At 39.8% G+C, this 21,942-nt stretch overlaps 1 protein-coding gene across 1 annotated transcript; it reads left to right on the top strand.

The window, feature by feature from the left end:
• The first annotated feature begins 15,619 nt into the window (after nucleotides 1-15,619).
• LOC310984901 (Rieske domain-containing protein) lies at nucleotides 15,620-17,368 on the top strand. The gene is made up of 3 exons (XM_083970274.1): nucleotides 15,620-15,938; nucleotides 16,245-16,360; nucleotides 17,001-17,368. The coding sequence occupies exons 1-3, from the start codon at nucleotides 15,749-15,751 to the stop codon at nucleotides 17,097-17,099; spliced, it is 405 nt and encodes a 134-aa protein (XP_083826400.1). The 5' UTR covers nucleotides 15,620-15,748; the 3' UTR covers nucleotides 17,100-17,368.
• Nucleotides 17,369-21,942: the final 4,574 nt, after the last annotated feature.

Genomic DNA, 21,942 nt, shown 5'->3' with positions numbered 1-21,942 from the left:
ACAGAAAACCTTTGTCTCCTCATTAGTCTGTCTGTCTCTGATCCTGTGTTCTGACCACATAGAGCGCCTCTGAAAGAAAAAGACGTGTCGGTCAAAGAGTGTGGAAACAAAAACAGACCTTTGAAATGGTGCTGTATAGGTTTTCACAGTGGTGCAAAGAGGTCTGTAAGCAGGCAACATGAGACTAATACATCAGCCCTTCTCATGGAGGGCAAATTGAAGGTCAAATGTAATTAATAGGAATGGTAAACTGATATTTAGACATTTCCTTTAGCATATAGCTCAGGGAAATAATCAAAGTGCCAGATGTGGAAGTTAGGACTTGTTTGGTCTGACAGTGTCATATTGGGTCATGATATTCACCATATTTATCATAACATCCATTTCTATTTTTATGTTAAGCAGGGATCAGATTTTTTTCATTCTTTCTATTTTTTTTCTAGTTTTCTACTTTTTCCCAATATATATCAGTGAAGGAGAAACGTAGAATTGGAAAAGTTGATACTCTAAGAAGGATTGGTGTGCAGAGGAACAGGGTGACAGGTACCGTCTTTGATGTTTAGCTTCATCCTCTAAGCCATAAATCTCCCTGCCTTCTCTGCTTTGGGGAGCTTAAGTGAAATTCACAAAACGTCATTTGGAATTTGTTTTTACATGGCTGCTTCTGATTTGATGTGTGTGAATGAATTCGTGTAGTGTGTGTTAAACTTGAGATTAGAAGTTCCCACCGCATTAGATGTCGTTTCTTTCTTTTCTGTTGTGGAGATATGAATCAGCACGCTTTTGAACTGTCACTCTCCGCAGAACATATCTTCATCATATTCTGCAATGTGGGGACTTTTCATGAAGATATTTCTGATTAGTGACAACTACCGCTCTTTGTGCAAAGCAGGAATCCCTCTGCAGAAAGACTTGTGTCAGGGCCAAGCTTCTCAGTGCCCAACTCCCCAAGGTTGACTTTTATACAGGAAACCTTGAGTAGATTGGTCCCACCAGATGGAAAGGGACACTGGTATTCTTGGTATTTGGCTGTCACTTGGGAGCGCCTTGGGTATTTTGAAAGGCGCTATATAAATACAAGTTATTAAGAAAAGGCAGGTATTTTGATATGTAGTGGACAGACAGGAGTTGGATAAAGGGGATGAGAGTGAAAACAATAGAGTGTGTATCTTTAGACTAGCCTGCCTTGGGGTGGAAGAAGAGTCAGACAGCCTGTGTTTGTCATTAAAGTTTTTTTTGTTTTTTTTCAATGGAGAAAACAGATGAGTACTTCTTATCTGATGATTCCCGACAGCTGTGATCAGACAGGAGGGTGGGGGCTGGGATGGGCCCGAGTGGGGGTCACTGTGTTTGTGTGTGTTCATTTGTGCATATACTGTACAAGTCAGTGTGAGGACATGGTCTTCGTCTCCTTTCATGTATTGTTTTCATAATGAATGAACAAATTGCCCTTTGGGGCATGAAATAAACTGAACCTTGAACCTTGAACCTTGAAAATGCAACATGGGTCATTTTCTCCCAGAGACCACCCTTGCTCCCACATATGCGCTCAAACGTTTCTGCTTCATTCAACTCGGGGTCAAAGTTACAACAATAACACTATAATGAGCCTCTCTGTACATTGCAGATCCTTCAGGCTCCTAACTACTGCTGAAGCCAAAGCTATTCAACTGCTGCGCTGTGAATATTTTTTTTTCTTGCCCCTTGTCAGAATAACTTTTATTATTTGTTGTTCTATTCTCCACAAAAGCCTGGGTGATCTTTTTTTCTAATAATTTAGTAGCATGACATCAACATTTCAGTCACTCACTAATGGCTGTTATTTATCACTGTCACACCTGCTGTTTACTGCCCTCTCTCTGACTCCACGGGGCTTGGTAAATCAAACCCGTTTAGACCAGCTATTCAAAAGGTAATGAAAAAAGACAGGGGGATAAACAGGAGGGGGATGATGGTGGAGAAGAACCTTCAACTAGTGGACAATTACATGAAGGAACGGGACAACTGAGATTTTGCCACTATTCACAAGTTTTGTCTGTTCTCACATTTACACATATAATGCTTGTGTGCCTGTCGATCACGTCATCTTTTGTAATCCCAATGGATTAAAATTCCCGCCTCGTGTTTTTTATTTTCCATCTCAAGTCTGAAAACCTCATGCAAAGCAATGGCCAGTACTTGACTATATTGTTGCTGCAATAACTGAGTGTCAAGATTATTCAGTCTGTGGTTAATCACATCTCACTGAGTACATAGTGACAACTGATATTCTACTTTCATAGAAACAACATTTTCTTTATGTGAATTCTAGTTTTCATTATCATTATTATTATCCAGCTGATTGTGTGATGCAAAACATGAAACAAGAAAGGAAATCCCCATCTTGTATGCACCTCTGGCTACCATGGTAGCAGAGAGCAGTTTTAAATCAACTAACACAAGTACAGTATAGAGAAATTGCACACGGCATCATGACATTTCTGATGAGATATGCTGTTAATATAGTATGTTCCCAGTGCCCATGCCCTTTACTTTGATGCAGCCAAGCCTGAGCCACAGGATAACAGAACTATAAACTCTGGAAAGTAACACTGTGTCGTCTTGTACTTCATTAGTTTCACATGCTTGAAGGAAGAACAACAACTTGTTTTGCAATTGCAACAGTGATTCATGTCTAAAACATCTGGCCTTCAGAAGCAGTTCCAGTATCATATTCCTTTCAAGGTATCTACGATTTCATTTTACAGGCTGCTCATGATCTGGCAAAACAAATTATGAAATAAAACAGATTACGCCTGGGGTCAGATGCAGCAGCAGTGAGGTAAGATTCATGAATGATCAATGAAATTGTCATTCTGGAACTGATTTGAGAAAGTGATAATTTAATTTGTCAAAATGAAAAATGAATATCTTAACAGCTCACTCAAACAAGTGCAATACCATACAACTTTTAATCACTGCATGACACTTATGTGTCGGCACCCACTGTTCAAAGTGTTGACTGAAGAAGTTAACTTTGCAGCAGTGTTTTAGCTGCAGATGCAGTATCCTTTGTGGAAAAGAAGAGTAAGCAGTCAGGACTGAGGGATGGTATTTGGAGCGAAAGAGACGGCATGAATTCACCTCTTTAAAAATATGCACAACTGCAGCTTTAAACAATAAGTACAGATTCAGCAAGCCCATACAGGAATTCATTTCTAACTTGGATCAAATGGAAATTTCATATTATCCACATTTGTTGAAGTCATTTCAGTGTTTATTTCATTTGTTCTTCTGTTTCATTCATCCACCTTTTACCCTTCTAAACCTTTGATACAAGTCAAAGCTAAGAGAGTAAAAAGATGAGTGTGCATGAGGTTGCATATCGAGGTCAAGAGTGTCAGATCAAGAGCTGCCGATATCTTTGACATGATCTGTGACTCTAGCAGCAAACAAAAGCAGTACACAAATAACTGATGTCAGTTTGGATTGCTCATGCGTTAGTAGTTTACAGGAAGTATTGATTGATATCATAACCATTTCCTCTGGAGTCGCTGAGAAGCTGAATATACCCCACCTCTTTTATCACTTTCAATCTTTGTGGCCATATATTCAATTATACATGTTCAGAGGCCAGAATGGATGGATGTTTTTCCCTTCAGTTACTTTTGGAAGTATTGAACTGAGCAATCACTGGACCTTTGGCCCTTCAGATATCAGACTGGAAAGACATTCAGCACCTCATTAATTGTTCCACTGTGACTTTAATGCTCATAGCTTGCACTCAAAGGAAAGTCAGAAAGACATGGAGGATTCCCTGGGCAATAGGTTATTCCAGCCAGGTAGCTCCTACCCTGACCTAGTTTTTAGCAAGTGCAACTTATTATAGTTGCTAGATTTGAAGTGAAATGTAGGAACATGTGGAAAACAAGAGGTGTCTGAAGTGTGGGGCAGATTATGAAGCTCCAGATGTAGAATGAAGTGCTGTAATAAAACAGTAAATCCTCACAGTTTCTCCAGCTGTTCTGTGCAACGAATAACAAACCACTTAGAATAGACCCCTCATTAATATCAACTATGGTCGTAGTGTGTTAACATAGCAGTGCATTATGATTTAAATTAGGTTTGTTTACTGTTGAGATGCATCATAGGGACCAGCCATTGTTATTAAAGTTGTTTGATACTCATACAGTATTGTCTGGCATTTGAGGTTTTACACACAATATATTGAAAGGAGCAGGGAATCAGTGTTGCACTGAGACATGGTTACAGCCATGTTTAAAACATGTAAAAGCTTTACAAGTACAGTATAAATATGTAGTAGGAAATTTTATCTCATACAAAAAAAAAAAAACATATACCATGCATGTGACTCATTGTCATAGCCAGGCAACGACAGTCCTGCTGTCATACAGATATATAACCATAACTTGGAGATATCGATGGGAGAAGTTCTTTTACCACTTCAAATATCAAGAGCACTCATACGCTGTAGGTGAGCATCCTACACAAAATGAGGAGGTGAAACACAAGCACTGAAGTCTACATTTATCAGAGAACAGGGGAAAAAACTAAGGAGAGTCTGCAAAAAATTCATTTAAAAAATGCATATAAATTTGTGGTTTAATGGACAATAGAAGTGCATTTTATTTTTGACCTCTCCAAGATCACACTTTCTGCTCTACTCTTGAATTCCCTTTGAAAACTGGTTCAACGGATAGAATGAAGGTTTATCATACGTATCACTAATCTATCTGGTGCAGACCACTGTCTCACTGAAACGCGGTAATGAGTTGAGATGCATATCTGAACTCTGCCGTTTCACACATCAATTCTAAGATGTGGGTGATAAGTGATTTGTACATTTTGCAAAACATGCCTTGCAGAAGCAGTTTGTGATGCTCAACGTTTTAAAACATGGTTCACTGGTTTAGTACGGAGCTGCAGATGTTGTACAATGCTATAACAAAACTATGTTGCTATTTTCAACACATTAATCTAGCTAGCACATTTTACTTTTCACTGTTTTATAATACAGTTGACTGTGATTAGATGGTGAAATCAGTCACAGGTTAATGTCAATGCAGATATCTGATATATCAGCAACTGAGCTGCTTCTCTTCGCTGTTTTTGAACCAGTGATCAGACATCTAACTTGATGACACTCAATCTATTTGTATTGTATTGTTTGTTTGTTGTATTGTTTCAATTATGAACGACAATCCTTTAGAAAATCCTAAAATCTGAATGTGGCTGGATTCACATTTGGCACAAAAGCAGCATTTCATGTGAACATTATATGAGTTTCCCTGAAGATGCAGCAAAAGCAGCTAACATGTTGAATTTCACTCCACAGGGCCTTTGTTTCTGAATGTTCATTTTCCCAGATGGATGGGTTCCCCTCTACGAATCATTCCCCACTCCCTGCACCGTAAGTCCTGTGTACTTCCATACCCACATGAAGCAGCATGGCTGTATAGACTGTTAACCTAAGTGTTGTGATGTGGTTTGAAGCTGTAGGCCAATGCAGATTTCATCTTTGCCTTCATGGACTGCCAAATGGCCTTTGAGCTGAGCTTTTTTTCCTCAAATCCTTACATTCATCTTAAATATAAGATCGACAGACAAGTTTTGTGTCGTTTTAGTGACTTTTCTACATTTCCACTGGGCTGGCAATTAGCCCATCCTCTCTGATGGAAACTGAGGAACATGTTAGATCTATTGATGCAAGAGTATTAGGGCAGAATTTCTTAACTGTTGATCTCTTGAACAAACTAACTTGGGAGATGTATGTCTCTCGAGCTAACAACCTGGGAGGCATCATCATTTGCACTGTTCTCTGTTTCTAATATAACACAGGACAGGCACAGATGAATTAAATTTTTGTTTACTTAGTGAGAAAGCCATTGGCCTCCATTATCCAGGCCCTGATCCATCGTGCTCCAGACTGTAATATTCTTTCATAAAACGTCCTATGTCTGTTTCTGAGGGCCAGGGAGTACAGTGTGTCTCTCTCTAAGAGGGCTGTTATGGGTCGCATGCAGATCAGTGAGGCTTGAAGTATCCATAAGAGGAAAAATAAGACTTAGTTTGAGTCGGAGATGGAATCTGCAGCAGCAGTCAGTCAGTGGTGTTGATAGCAACAGATGGGAACAGACTTAATGTCTCCATGGGCCACTTTCAAATGCAGTGTTCCAAAAACAGTTTCTGTCTATTTTACCTTCTTTCTTATAACAGTTGCCAGTTTTTTTCTTGACTAAACTCCGCTCGAAATGTGTTTTTAATCTGAATGCATCATGCATTTGGTGACGATGTCAATTCTGCTTCTTTTGCAAACTGCCATCTCTGGGAGGAAGGTGACTTTGTATAGTCTTGTCTTTGTATGAGTGTTCATACTTCTGGGGGTTGTAGGTCTGTGGTTGGAAAACTGCCTTTTTTCTTTTTTATCTAGATCTAGATTTATGTAGATCTGTGAACTTCCTGTCCTGTGTTTTTTTTTTACTTTATGAATGAAATAGAATGTATGTATGATTCATTAGTTTCTTATAATTTAATAAAATGATTTCTTTTTTTAATCTACTGTAGAGTTTTCTGTTTTTTATTCAGTTTTATTAAGTCCTCATGGGCATTTCATTTTGCGACACATGCATGTGTATAAACTGACAGAATTAAGTAAATTATGTGAATATACAAATTTAGTTAGTTTATGTTAGTTAGTTTATTTCGGTCTTGACATGTCACCTCATTTTACATGAAACATTAGATCACACATAAATACATCAGCTAGGCAAGGTCTTTAAAGGCAACAAAAAAACAAACAAAAAAACAAAACAAAACGGACATTAAGACCGAAAAGGTGTAGGCTGAAGCTTAGCTTAGCTTAGCTTAGCTAATATTGCTTACCCTCTTTCAATGACATTCTCTCACTGTAATCACCCAACACCAAGAACCACCACCATAATTAGATGCAAATATCCACAGTGCAAGTGAGTGCTAATTACTTCTGTGATCAAATTAACTTTTAGGTTGGTCAAAGTTTGACCTTGCCCAGTTCAGATTAATTAATGTTTGGTATGCTTTAGACAACCAAAGAGTGCTATGTTAACAGTTCAAGCATGGCACAGATGCATTTACATGTCCATAAAACGCTTTGATATTTTCAAAAGGGTTAAACTTAAAAATTCTCTTGAGTAACAGTGGAAGTGTTTTGTGTGTACTCTAACAAACCACAATCACAATGCCATCTCCCATTCCCTCAAGTCTGGTGTGCTTGCACCTTGGCGGACTGCAATTATAATGGTGCAGTCAGTGTTTCCCGCAGAGTAAAATTTCATGAGTTGATTACATATTGTAACTGACCTGTGAGCTCAGTCCCAGCACACTCATGCAGCAGCTCTGTGCGTCCTGCAGGGCTAAGAAGGGCTGAGCGAATCACAGTGCTGCACAGAAAATCACAATGTTTGACATCTTAAAGTTTTATTATGAGATGTGTAAATACATTTTCAGTTTATAATGAAACCATTGACAAACTAGGTGGATGAATGGGAAACATTATGACAGATTTACCAGTAAAAAGGAACTCTTCTGCAGAGGGTTGCACTTTTTTTTTTTTTTTTTTTTTTTTTCATTTATTTACTCTGAGCTTTTGGGTACGATTCAATGTTCCACCTGTGACCTGAATGATGATGTGCACCTTTGACTTCAGACCAGGTTTTTCAGCGCAAACACTTTGCAGTGCCCTGTGATAGTGTGCCAACAGTGAATTTGATTGCTCCTCATTTTAAAACCAACACAGCCATGGGCACACAGAGGGCCAGGTTTATTTGTAAAGTGGCTGTTGTATGTAAAAATGTCAATTTGAAATTAGTGAGGACACTATCATATTGCATCACTTTGCTCCTGGTGTAGGTTTGGACCCAATACCCAATTACCTCTGTACAAAATTGCAGCACCACAGCATAGATGTAGCATGGATGTAGACCCTTTATTTACAGTAATATCAACACAAAGTGATACACACCTATGCCAACACTGTAGTGTTTACTTTGTATTTGTGTAATGTCAAATATTTTGTAGCCTGGAATGGCAACAATGTAGGATGTACTGTATAACCGCAATATCCAAGCTGTACTTAAAACTATCAAGTGTCATGTTGTATGGTTTATTATGATTATTTTGCTGAATAACATGAACTGAGTCCCAGGATTCTTGAAAACTACACAGTGCCTAATCAACATCATATAGGCTACCTTATGCTATTTCTTCCAGTCAACACAATACTGCATATATTATCAACACAATCCACCATATGGTACACCGTAAAACCATCACCATAGGCACGTCATGATACACATCTGCATTTTCAGATGGTGAACTCTTGCCTCTTTGCTTTTCAGATCCTAACTCCCCAACAGTCTGTCTGCTAAGCTGGGAACCTTGAGGAACAAGACGTATTGTGTCTGGATATAATCAGGACTGAGGACATGAAGGAAGGAATGTAGCATAGCCTGATCTCTCCTGCAGACATGTATGCCGTGGAGGTGGAGAGAGGGGGGTAAACTTTACAGAGAGTGACTCAGCGACTCGATGTCATGCCCTTGCTTTCTCATGGGTGCAATTAAATGATGCCTTTCCTCTACAAACTGGTCACAGAAAAACATAATAAAGTTTAAGATGTATGCAGGTCAGCTAAGATGCATTTCACTCAGCGATGCCATTTGGAAAATTGGTTCAAGTCTCTCTTTGTCCCCCCTTTTGTCAGCCTTTCTTAACACTAAACACTAAAGAAATTATGCCATACAGAATCACTTCACATCACACATATCTCAGCAAGGTGCGTCTCCAGGATTCCAACACAAACCTTTATCCACGAGAAATTACATTGTTAAAGGGATACGCCAAATATTTTCTTCGTATCTTCCTCACTCCCGAGTCCATGACAAGCAGATAGACACCATCCTTTCGACTGTGCGTGCAGTAACGAGGGAGAGCCCGTATCGCCCGTAATTAGCTTAGCTCAAACACTGGAAGTGTATAGGTAACCTAGCGTTAGCCTGCCTCCACCTAAAGTCATCAGAGAAACCCTTCAGCAACTCTAAACGGAAACCGGCGGGCCGATCTTCGTCTCAGAGCTGACAAAACTCTCCGGTAAGGCATCTTGAGCGGTCAAATGCCGGTAGCGGGACAAGATCGGTCAGAACGGAGGGTTCAAGCAAAGACGGTTTATTTTGGTTCAAGCTAGCTACATCGAGGGTAGGTTAGCTTCCCATTTCAAAGAAGCACAAATTCTATTGTCATGGTTTTCTGTATGTAAAGGGAAATGGGTGTTTTATTTTGTGAAAGTAACCGGAAGTGCGTTGGTCACAACGGCCAGCTTGAGTATAGCGCCAAATTCGTCCAAACAAAATTGTAAACAGCTGGTATTTAGACAAATTAACGACACACTGCTGATCTAAATGGCTACTTTCTCGCCTAAAATGTTTGAAATGTCGATAAAGTGATATATTTACAGAGTTTAGAGCTAAAATGAAATCAGCTTCTGACTGCTGATTTCGGCTCGGGTAGGAGGCAGGCTAACACTACCGATACCCTTCCAGCATTTGAGCTAAGCTAATTACGGGCGATACGGGCTCTATCTCCCTTGTTACTACACGCACAGTCAAAAGGAAGGTGTCTATCAAGTCATGGACTCGGGAGTGAGGCAAGACACGAAAAAAAATGTTGGGGTATCCCTTTATATTAAGTAGCATTAAGAATGCCAGAGTTTGCAGAGAAATGTTGATATGTTGAGGAAGTAGACTTTGATAGAGAAAAGATTAGCAAGTGTCAGCATTCACTTACTTTTCAACGCCATCGATCACCCTAATGTGATCACAAAGTCCAATCTCAAGAGAATCAGCAGGACCATTAATCAATACTTCAAACTTTGTTGTAGCCTATTCTTTTGTTTGAATTTTCATTCACACAAGTAAATGGAGTGATTGAGGTAGAGAAACTAACCATAGCAACACGTGAAAAATGACTGACCTTGAAGAGGGTAAATCACATTCATAAATCAGCCTTCAGAGGTGTCATGCTCACCTGATTGCCAGTTAGCAGTGAGAGGTCTGCTCATTGTCCTGTTTTCTGTAAGTTTCCATAATTCAGACGTCAGTTTGGTCCGATGAGTCATCTTGCCTTTCACCCTTTTTCCTCCACTCAGGCACGCTTTCAGATTCAGATTCAGATTCAGACAACTTTATTTATCCCCAAGGGGCAATTCGGTTTAGCAGACTCAGTTTCATTAAAAGACAAATAAAAGAAAGAGAAGGGAGACAAAAACAAGTTCATATCAGGTAAACAGTATGTGGCACAGACTCTCACCGCACGTTGGTAATAATAAAGATAAAAAATAATACATACATTGCACCATAAATAAATAGCAACAGTAAATACAACAATATAAAGTGCTGTCACATGCCCTCCAGGTTTAACAACCTGATGGCAGAGGGAAGAAAGGATTTTGCCCGACGGTTTGTCTTGACAAGAGGTGCAACAAAACGACGGCCAGATGGCATTAAAACAAAGTCAGAAGACAAAACATGGTCGGGCTGGGAAATTATTCCCCGCGCTCTTTTGATCACCTGCCTCTCCCACAGGGAACTCAGGTCTCTCTGGCGGATGCCAATAATCTTGGAGCACACCTTCACAATATTGTACAGGCAGTTCTTGTCCTTGATAGAGAGGCCACCAAACCAACAAATAAAAGAAAATGTTAAAATGCTCTCAATAAAGGACTGATAAAACACACACATGGTCTCTTTACAAACATTAAAAGAGTTTAGCCTTCTTAGCAAGTGGATCCTCTGTTGGCCCTTCTTCATAATATTCTCTGTGTTTGCATCAAACTTCAGTTTAGAGTCAAACACTGTTCCTAAATACTTGTAAGTGTCAACAATCTCAACGTTGTTGCCTTGAATGATACTTGGTTTTAGTTCCTCACGATTTCTCCTAAAATCAACAACAAGTTCTTTTGTTTTGTTGTTTTTGTTCTTTGCGTCTGGAAAGTGCCAAAAGATGCCTTCACTTTGCATGGACTGCTGCCAGCAATGTAATACTGTGGATGTGTAAGTGTAAAAGTGTGAGCAAACATCTTGTGTCATTAGATCTGATTATTGCTCTGCATGGTCACATAACAGTCAACGAATGAGACTGTTTTACAGGTCCAGGTAGTGCAAACACTGTTCCCCAACCGTGTCCATGTTTTCCAACATCCTGATGCACCCATAAACACAGCTAAACAAATCACAGAGAGGTCTCATGAACACTATTAAGAACAAGATCCTTCCCCAGTAAGCAGATTTAAACATCATCAAACCTTTATGAGATCGGGAGAGAGGGGATTGTGGAGTTACCTCCATCCCAAAGGATTTCCTTCTTGACAACTGTTATATCCCACTGCACAAATACTTGGATTTGAGTGGTATCCTTCCAAAAAGAGTTCCAGTTATTCTCTGAGAGCAGTCTCTCACTATATCTCTCTTTTTTTTTGTATTCACCTCCTGGACGTAAGCCTCTGTGTTGACTGTGTGTGTGTGTGTGTGTGTGTGTGTGTGTGTGTGTGTGTGTGTGTGTGTGTGTGTGTGTGTGTGTGTGTGTGTGTGTGAGTGATAGATCAGGATAAATCTTTCAGCGTGGGAGGGCTCAAAATACTTCATGGGACAGGAACCTGTGCCAGACTTCTGCATGTTCTTTAAAATGTATTTTAAAGTGAGTGCTTGACTTAATCCAAGCATTTCAAGCAACCCATTAAAGGGCCTCTAACCTGAACCTTTACCCATGGGAATATGGATTTAATGATATGAAAGGCAAGAATCATAATAACTGCCATAATTATTATTGAACATAATTTTCTTTTACTAGTTTTGATGTTATGCTGAGATTTTAAATTGTAAGTATAACATATACATTGCCTGATTAACTTGAATTTGCCTTTAAGAATCCCCTCTGTGAATGTGAGTAACCTTTAAAAAAGAAACACTTGTCACCTCCCTATGTAGGGAAGGGCACTGACGTGCACACTTCTGAAAAATAGAATAAAAAGTACACAAGGAACTGCTACTTCGAGGAATCACTCACATGCAGCCCAGAGACATATGTCTGGTTTGAATATAATATAAGCAGTGTTAAGTAAAGCAGCAGACCTTGTGCATACAGTATGCTGCAAAAATGGCAAATGTCAACACCTTTAGGAACCATTGAGATAAATACCATGAAATGGGCACCAGGATCTGGAAATTTTGATTCATCATGACGAGAATGAGTGAGGTCTCACATCTCGTCTCATAGTGCACCTCATCCATTTGTAATCTCGAGCCATCACAGGCTTGACACAATGATGGAGATCACATCACGGTATGTTTGAGTGATGTCTGTGGGGGCTCTGTCTGCAAGTCCAGAGAATGGACAATTGATTTTAGGCTATGTTTCCCACTTTCTGCGTATAATAACAGCCTATATTAATTAGTAATAGTAGTAACATGTGAAGTAAGATGAGACTGCTATATGTAAACTTGCTTTTGATCATTTCAGACTACTCGTCATTTCATTTTTTTAACATGAGGGGCCATGGATTGTGGGTTCTTCCCTAATGCAAAGTCAGCAGCATTGCAGACTTACATAAAGTGTGCATAAAGAGCTCAAAAAGTTTATGAAAGCGTTCTCAACCACTTATCGTTTTCACAGTCGGACACCACTGAACCTTGGGGCTTATGGGGAATGCAGGTCTGTGAGTCTGTGGAGGCAGACATTGGGACTAGGCTGAGGAGCCAGTTGTGGCTTCAGTTTCCTGTTCACTGAACATCAAAGTTGAGTCTGGATTTGCATTTGAGGTGACACAACGACATTATGGCTATTCATGTTCCACAGTCATAGAGGGCAGCAAGCAATAGTGTAATCCTTGTTCTCCATGAGCTCTTTGTGGGAGCTTTAAATCACCCTGTCTTCATATCGGTTAATGAATCAAGAGGCACGTGAATGAAATGATCTGTTAGAACATGGAGCAAAGCAAGCAGGTAGTGGTGTTTGAGTTTGGCCGTAGCATTTGCTGAGCTAATGAAAACCACACTGGCTGGAGAGCTGGTCTTCCATCAATCCTTGGCCGATGAGTGAAGAGACTTTTGAGGGTGGTTGCTGGTTTGTGGACAAGACGAGGCTAATGATGGATGAGCTTGGGCTCCTCTCTCAGTCTAATATCTCTTTATTTGAGCCAGACTTTTGCTACACCAAAATTTTGCCCCATGCAAATAGTTACACTGTTCAGTGGTCAGAGTACGGCATCAGGAAAACATAGAAATTTATGGATAGTGCAATACTCCTGTGATTACTTTGGCCTGCTTCTTCACTGTCTGCAGCTTTGTTTATTAATCCCATCCCAGCCTGATGATTCAGATTTTCCACAATACATCATTTTGATTTCTCTAATTATTTCTTTTTCTCTAATAGTTCAAATCACCTGGAGCTCATTTTGTGAGATCCACGTATGTGCCCAGCAAGTTTTCTCACCTTTGCAGGTGCCAAAGCAGAGCTGCTGGTGATGACTGTCAGTTTGTCTCTGCCACCTCAAACCTGTAGACTGTCCACTTTGCAGTACAGTTTTTTGGCTGAACCTCTCAACGATCTATTTCATAACCTTAGGACCCCACCCTGTAATAAAGTAATACTTGGCAGCACTGTTGAAAATAAACACCTTTGGGGTTTTTCCAATATAACCCTGCTGTGTGAATGGAGGCTGCACTGCTCAAGCCTACCTGTGTGATAATCAGCATGCCAAAATATTCCCAGCTGTGCTTCACTGCTGGTTGTTTGGGCTTTCATTCTGGGTATTTCCAGAAATGCTGTAATGAATGAATTCTGTTAAATGATCATGTTTGAATATTACTAGACTGCCTGAAACACACTAGTATTGCTATGCGTGCGTGCGTGCGTATACAGAGGAATGGACAAGGCAGAGCAAGTTTGTGATGTCTACATTTGGGGAATCTCTGCAAGAACAAAACTGTTATTATGCAAAGTACAAGGACCTAACATGTTGATACCATTCCCGCCTATTGTTATGTATTTAAGTCGTTGGTGGACATGCTTCATCAGTCTTCACACCTGCATCTATATAGTAGGTTTTTAAAGGGTGTAGGTGGAAACTTGCACAGAATGAGTTACAATGATGATAAACCTTCCTGTCAGTCTGTTTAAGCATTCAGTTTAGCACACAACATATTTGAGAATTCTGTCACTTATTGTAGCTCAGGTTTCTTTACACTGGCTTCCCCTGTTCTTCAGTGATTTGCCTTCACATTTACATTTACTGAGATCCAACTTCTGACAAGACGCAGTAGCAGTCTTTCTTCCTGCCCATGACACGTTTTCACGGCATTACTGCTCACATCTGCACTCGTGCTGCAGCCTTACATGAGTCAGTTTCTCAAAGTCAGGAATCAGAACAAGTGGCCTCTGTTATGCATCACTCCAGTCTAGACAGCAACTTGCATTACTTACGGACTAAATTGCCAGCAGCATTATTACTGGCACAATAAAGTGATGGAGACAAAGTGAATAAAAGTTGAAGAAATACAGGTCATCATATGTGTATGCTTTTTGCTATTTGCCAAATGGACACATTTTCAGGTGCCACACAACGTCACTGCTACTGGAAGGGTCCATTTTAATGCACTGGTGATAATTATGAGTTATTAATCTTTGATCATTGACAGATGGCTGACATTAACACACATAGAAAAGTTCTCAGAGCTGGAGATCATGTTTTTTAAAGATACATCTCTCACACGAAATGTTGTCTCTACTCTATGATAAGGTGGTAGCTACTGTGGTGCTGACTAAAAAGATAATTTAATCTGCACTGAGAGACAACATCACACAGCTGTCTTCCTGCCTCTGCATCTAAAACACTGGCAGAGATACAAAGTTCACAAACAATTTGTAACAATGTTAAGAAACTGCACTGTGGAAAGAAGTCAGCCTGATGAAGCCATCCAAATACCTGTCTGGAGCACAGAGCAGCATGGAGTCTACAGTGAAAGAACAATAACAGGCTTTATAACTGATAATTGAAAAATGGTTTTGAACTATTTGCACAGTACATTAAAAGCAATGTTCCACATTTACCACATGCCTTGAGAACTCAATACTCTGCATGTATAAGTGTTCTCAATAAAGTCTGTGGGCCACCAAAAATAGCTTTGTGAATAAGAAGGCTATATTTGCAAAGATTGACCCCAATTAAAGAATAAGGGGGGTCTTTTGGGTCCATTTATTATGAAGCAGTCATGACGATGGGCAACAGCCATGTGGGTCGCTGTTTACAAACTGCAGCCTGCAGAGCTCTGGGATTGTTATCAGTGCAGCTCAGTATTAGCCTACGTGCAAATGACCAATATTTATTATCATTTTCTGTGTCTGTTGATCTGTGCGCAATATCCGTGCTATAATGCCTGACAAACATTTATTTGTGTCGATATAGTGGCTGATAAGTGGAGCAACGGTGGATTACTCGTGCACTGCGCTGCCCGTGTGTGACGATGTCCCGGCTCTCTGGCTTTCTAAACAGCCTGCATCTTGGATGGAGTCAGTCCAGTCCGGCTGTGGTGGTGGTACCAGGGCTAGTGGTTAATATGGAAAATTTGCACCGAGCGATCTGCCAAATGCGTTTGCCACGGCGGAAAAAAACGCCTTGTAGTAGCGCAAATTAGAAAAGCAGTTCATTTCGCCGTTCTTTATGGCTTCTGGCTCCGGGGATGAGGAGGGAAACACGGGAGGCGTTTCATGGAGACTCATAGGCCCGGCCTCGGAGCTTTCCAAGAAGCGCTGCCGCCTGATGTACTCCTCCCTCGGCTACGACTCGGATGTCTGCCTCTTCTATGTGAAGGGGGAGTTCTTTGCCATGGATGCCCGCTGTTCACACTCCGGTAAAGCCACAACCTATCGACACTCCAAGATTAACCCTTTAGTTTAATTACAGTCCATCCCCTATTGTAAATATGGAAAATAAAAGTGTGCGTGCAAGCAGCTTAGGCTATTAAACACAATAGACAAACGAGTGTACTGTAAACGCATATGTAATATCATCAACATGTGAGAGTCTGAGTGATGATCTTCCGCAAAACGAGGAGAAAAACACCATGTCATGCAAGCCTGCAATCACATTTTCCCAAAAGGAAGACAGCAGTAGTCATTCATTTTGAGAATAAACTGTGATTTCCTGTCTCCCCCAGGCGGTCCACTCTGTGAGGGGGACATTGAGGAGGCTGATGGAGTCCTGCAGGTCTTCTGTCCCTGGCATGACTATGACTTTGACCTCAGGACTGGAAAGTCAGGGACCTCATTACAGGTCAGTTATGAAATACTCTATGTCCCTTTTGTTTCATTACACTGTACTATTTATTTTCCACCAAAATATTTAATTGCCCTGTTATGCTCTGTATAAACACATGTATAAGACACATTTTAACATAGTAGCAGAAACATCAGTACTTTTCTTTTCTGTTCTCCTATTCTGCTACAAGGATAATTTTGGAGCCACCTGGCATTATATTGATTACAATAAGCACTGTAATGTGTATTTACATCCTATGAAAACTTAATTGTAAACCCAGGGGGTATACAATTAAGCCTCAATTGCTGGCTGCAGCTGGGAGTTGATACGAACAATCACACTGTAATGCACTCAAATCATTCACATGTATTAGATGTGGGATATTCTACTGATTGAAATCAGGCTCATGTTTTCTCCTTTTGTTCTATCAGACATGTTTTCTTCCCCTGTTCTGCTGTTTGGATGTGAATCTATAAGCATTTCAAACAATTCATAATTTTTATAAACAGTTTTGTCTTTGGCATCAGTTTTCAGAGGATTTACTGCCTTTCTCATGTTAATCTTTTTTTACTGCGCTTAGTTCTTGCCCTTCCCACAGTGGTGTGTCTCTTCAGCTCCTCCAGCTCTTAAGTCTTTTGTTTTTTTTATGTTTCAGCAACAAGTGTATGAAGTCAAACTGGAGGACGGCAACGTGTATGTGAAACACAGCAGTCGTCTCTCCTTACTGCCTTTCCCTGCAGATCAGAAACGCTGAACAACCTTCGCCTAGCTGCTTCCTTCAGCCCTTGGTAAGACCTCAGACTGGCTGATCATGGAGACTCCTGCCTGTAGCGAGCTCACTCAGACTATGTTTTAAGAGTTGTTCCACAAGGCCCAGGCCATCTGAAACATTCCTAAGCCTTATCTCATTTTCTCAGAGCTGTAGGACTCAGGACTATATCAAGAGAACTGTCTGACTGAAGAGGACATGACATCATTAAATAGTCTCAGATTTTTTCTTGCTGGCTCTCCAGGTAAACTCATTACAGACAGTGAGCAGACAGAGCTGTGAGTTCACTGCAGACCTTGATAACACACCAACAAGTGGCAAATATGCAAAACAGATACACTATATTTTACTTTTCTCAGCAGATGTTAGAACTAACCAGCATATTTGATTATCCGTAAAAGTGATTTGTCTGTTTAAAATGTATTAGGCTACATTTCAAAAACTCCTAAAGACAATTACTACCACAACCTGAAATAATACCTTTATATTTGTCCATCTATTTCAAAATCCATACTTGCTCCTATATGATGACTTCACCTGTCCTGCAGTCAAATTCATTAGTGGTCATAAGGGATCGTTACAAATATGCAATGTCCAATGCTGATTTAGTGATTTTTGAATACTGCTGAAATGGAAAGTATGGATAGAAGGAGAAGCCAATAAAAACTTCTTGATGTCTTAACAAGATGTGCAGATGCCAATTATCACCTTAGGATGCGGCGTAACGTGGAGTTCCAAAACTTAGAACCACTGTATTGGAATGAAGTAATAAAGTAATACATACTACTTTTCTTTTAAAGCTCCTACTATTTCCAGGGGATGACTGTGTATGTAACCATGAAATAATGAAGTTAGGTGTCTCAAGTTCATTGATGGTGGTTTTCCCTGTCCTCAACAAGCATCACATTTAGTCTCATGGAAGTCGCACTTGCTGAGTTGTGGCCTTTGGATAGATTTAGACACTTATTCCAGTGATGTCACACAAAAGAAACTCCCATACAGGATCTGAGTTCATGGATTGATTTTTAACCCAAATACAGTTCCAGCAAGTAGAACACACATGAGGGGCACTGCAATTATGACTGGTCCTGGTGCTAAGATGTCTCCATCAGCATTTCTCTCAATTCCTGGCCTGTGCACAGACAGGTTTGTCTGTGACTGACGCAATGGGATATAAAAGACATGGTTAGTGAGGCGCCAGAGGAAGGTTCACAACCTGAAATGCACCATTGACTCAAGAAAAATGTGTTTTTCTAGCTTTATGTGTGTATCCACTGATGCAAGCGTGTTTTCTTAATTCCTTAGTGGTGAGAGCAGTCACTCACTATATTTTCTGTCAGCTCCGTTTTCTGGCAGACATACAAAACAGAGTCAGGAAGGCGTCTGTGACTGTGACATTGTGGCTCAACGCACTTGTTTTCTTTCTTCCCTGATGTGTTCCCTGTTGTGCAACTTCATTACAATAATAATTCTTCTGCCTAAAAATGTCTGTTATGTGCTGCAGAGGTCACACTGTGCATCGTAACTCATCACCGAGGCTAATGGGCATGCACAATGGAGGTGCAGCTATTTTTTTGTTGGTAGGACAGTTCAAGTAAATATTGTTCAGGGTTCTGCAGAGGCAAATAGTTATCTGTATATTTACATCTTGACATAACATCCTGAAAGTGGCCCAAGACACCGATACAATCTGTCAGACCATGTCAGACTTTCGCTATGTCTCCTCTCCTGTATGTTTTTTCTTTCACATGTTAAGCTATTAAATCAGTTCCTTCTCTGTTTTGTGTTTGAACTGTGTATTAGATCTATTTAAAATCTGAAAATGTTGTTTCTTCTATCAATTGTAAGTTGTTTTATTTGTTGTAGACTGTGCTCATTGGGATTCAATCTGTATAATTTAATTTAAATAATTAAATGGTTCTGTTATGATCCTTGTCATGCATTTATTATAAAATAAACCAACACTTATTTGTATTATCTTCCACAGATGTTGAACTGTTAAACTTTGATTATGCTTCAATGTGTGAGTGATATCTGTGAGTCATAACTCAGAAAGAACTATGAATCAAAATCTTACACAAAATCATTTATTTACAGTTTCTTGCTTGTACAATCATAGTAGACTTCATAAAATACACAATTTACACATCAAAATGTAATTCAGGAAGAAACAAAGAGATCGGCATCACCATGCAATAGTAAAGTATTTAGAGAAGACTATCTAGGGTTTGTATTTAAAATTATTTTACTGGAGCGCAGTGGCAAATATACAACTCTCTTCTTTCACTCCAGAAAGTGGTGAAAAAGTTCAATGATGACCTCGTGAATAAATTATGATCTCCCTGAGACCAGCTGGACCGTGCAGAGGAGAAAACGTATGAATCAGTTCATGCTCGAGTTACTGTTCAATTGTTTGTGGTCTCTTCTGGATTGAGAGTTTTGTGCTTTTCTGCCCAGAAGTTAAATAGCGCATTAGCATTACAAGCATTCACCAAAACTCTGTTACAGAGAGGCAAAATCAGGCAAAGTGTTTGAAAAGAAATCAACTTCAGATTTGTTTTTCAAATTTGGATCTTAACAAAAGCATGATTTTCCCTTGAAAATGCCAATTGTCATGCAAGACCTAAGAACAGCTGCTTGTTCACTTTCTGACAGAGAATTAGGTGAGAAGATCGATGGTACTCTCATGTCGGCACAGTAAATATGAAGCCACAGCCGGCAGTGCTTGTTTCCAGTCTGTATGCCAAGCCAAGCTAACCGACTGTTGATTGTAGTTTCATATTCAATAATATGGATACTACAAATATGAGGGTGGTTATTGCTAATCTCATGTAAGTCCTGCCAAGTAAGCAAATAAGCATACTCCCTAATATGATGAACTGTGCCTTGAAAGGAATAAAACAAAAGCACAAGCTCCATCAAGCCGTGTTTGTGATATTAACATAGAGTGTCTCCTTGTAAAATGAAACAGTTGTTATGATTGTTACTATTCCCACAGAAGCTCAATGAGATTCATATTTTCTTTCCATTAAAAATGAATCTCTGCTTTGGTGTTTTATCTGCTGGATTCAGGATGAAACTCTCTTTATCCGATTCTCAAGACTTTGGAAACTTTTTCTTAAGACATTAAACCAAACATTGCAGAGGTTCCTTAATCTTCTTTGAAGTTCCCCAGAAGACAAAGAAGCTGTTTGGATAGCCCAGCTTACTTTCCCATGCAAAACCTTACATAATGGTTTACTCAGCCTATTATCGTTGCCTTGTCCTTCAAACTCCCCTGATAACTTCTTCTCCTGAAAAAGCCAATTCTCCTGTCAAAGCGCTCTCCCCTGAAAACCTGCATTCTTCCATGTGCAACCACTTTTGCAGCCCGAGATTTTGTAAGTGATGGACTGTGAAGCCAAAAGCCACTAATATTTTCCCTTCCTTTTACCAAACAGTGCCCCGAAATGATTAAATCCATCACTACATAATCTCACTCCTCTTTCTCCTCATGTCTTTGGTCTAACATTTCCTCCAGTTGCTCTACAGCTGTTGGGCCTCCTGAGCTGACCTCGCACACCATTGCATTTTTATAGGACTTATCTCTTTCCACACCTGGATTCAATCATCATCCTTTTTACAGGGTGGATGCTGTGTCCGCTGCAGGGTGATGTTTGTTTTCATCTGGAGGTCTGAACTGTTCAGTCTGTGCATGGCCAACAGGTTTATGATTAGAGACATCAGTGATAAAAAAAAAATGAAGGTATCACAACCTGTCACTATATTTTTTTCTGTTTTCTGAAGTCCATAGTACACAATGTAAAGATAAGAGATTGCTCTTTAAAGCAGGCACTAGTTCAAGTGTAAAGTGAAAAATCTACACAACTTCCCACTGGCACATATTCTAGCGCATGAATTAACAGTTGGGAATATAAATGCAATCAGGCTTAAATGGATTGAACTGAAAGAATTAACTGTAATATGGGCTGACTGCCATTTGGACAGTAAATATGTTTGACCGTGGTTCTCTTGGGCCCAGTGTATTGTTGATTATTTGATTACTTTAAATTAACTTGTTTCACTGTTTGGGAAAGTCAGGGGTAAACAGTTTTAATAGTTCTCAAGAGGATTTGTAATGTATTTTCTTATTACCAGCCGTCTTATATTTACTTGTCAGCCTTTCCTAATTCTCCACGGACCATGGTCCCCCCGTATTTGCTTTTGGATTAGTTCAGCTTGAAGAGCTTCTCCCATGGGTCTGGAAGAGCCTATTTTGCAGATAAACAAGTTTGGAGCTTTTATCACAGATTGAAGTTTCTTCATTTCATAAACCCAGTTATTCTTTCATGTGGGTCTAATATCGGTTTCAATATCTTCTAAAATGTGTAGTTAACATTTACTGCTACAGTTACTCATACTGTCAAAGCAACATGATTAACGGAAACATGGCCAGTGTCCAGTAATGTGGCATTTCTTAATCGTCGCTCTATGTGGAAGAATCCTTAGGTGTTGTTAATGAGGGAAAACCTCCTTTGAGAGTTTTAACTCCCACTAACAAGATTGCTCTGTGAAGTTGAAAAGATTACTGTGGTGTACAAATTGTAAAATCAACTGAGTCATGCAGCAAAGCATGAAAAGGTTAATAGATTCTATGCAGCTCAGAAAGTTAAAGAATGATTAAATGGCAGTTAAATAACTTGCTGAAAATCACTCAGAATGAGTCCTGTGCAAGATCTCCTACAAACACCTCAACCACACTACCTACTAGAGGAGTTGTTGTTTAATTTAACAGCAGCATTTTCTATGCACTGTATTAGTTTGTGACAAGCTTTTAATAATTCTCAAG

Source organism: Trachurus trachurus, assembly GCF_905171665.1.
Source record: "Trachurus trachurus genome assembly, chromosome: 4".
NCBI classification, from domain to species: Eukaryota; Metazoa; Chordata; class Actinopteri; order Carangiformes; family Carangidae; genus Trachurus; species Trachurus trachurus.
Note: the sequence above shows the minus strand (reverse complement) of the source record. Positions and strands in the feature narration are given on the sequence as shown.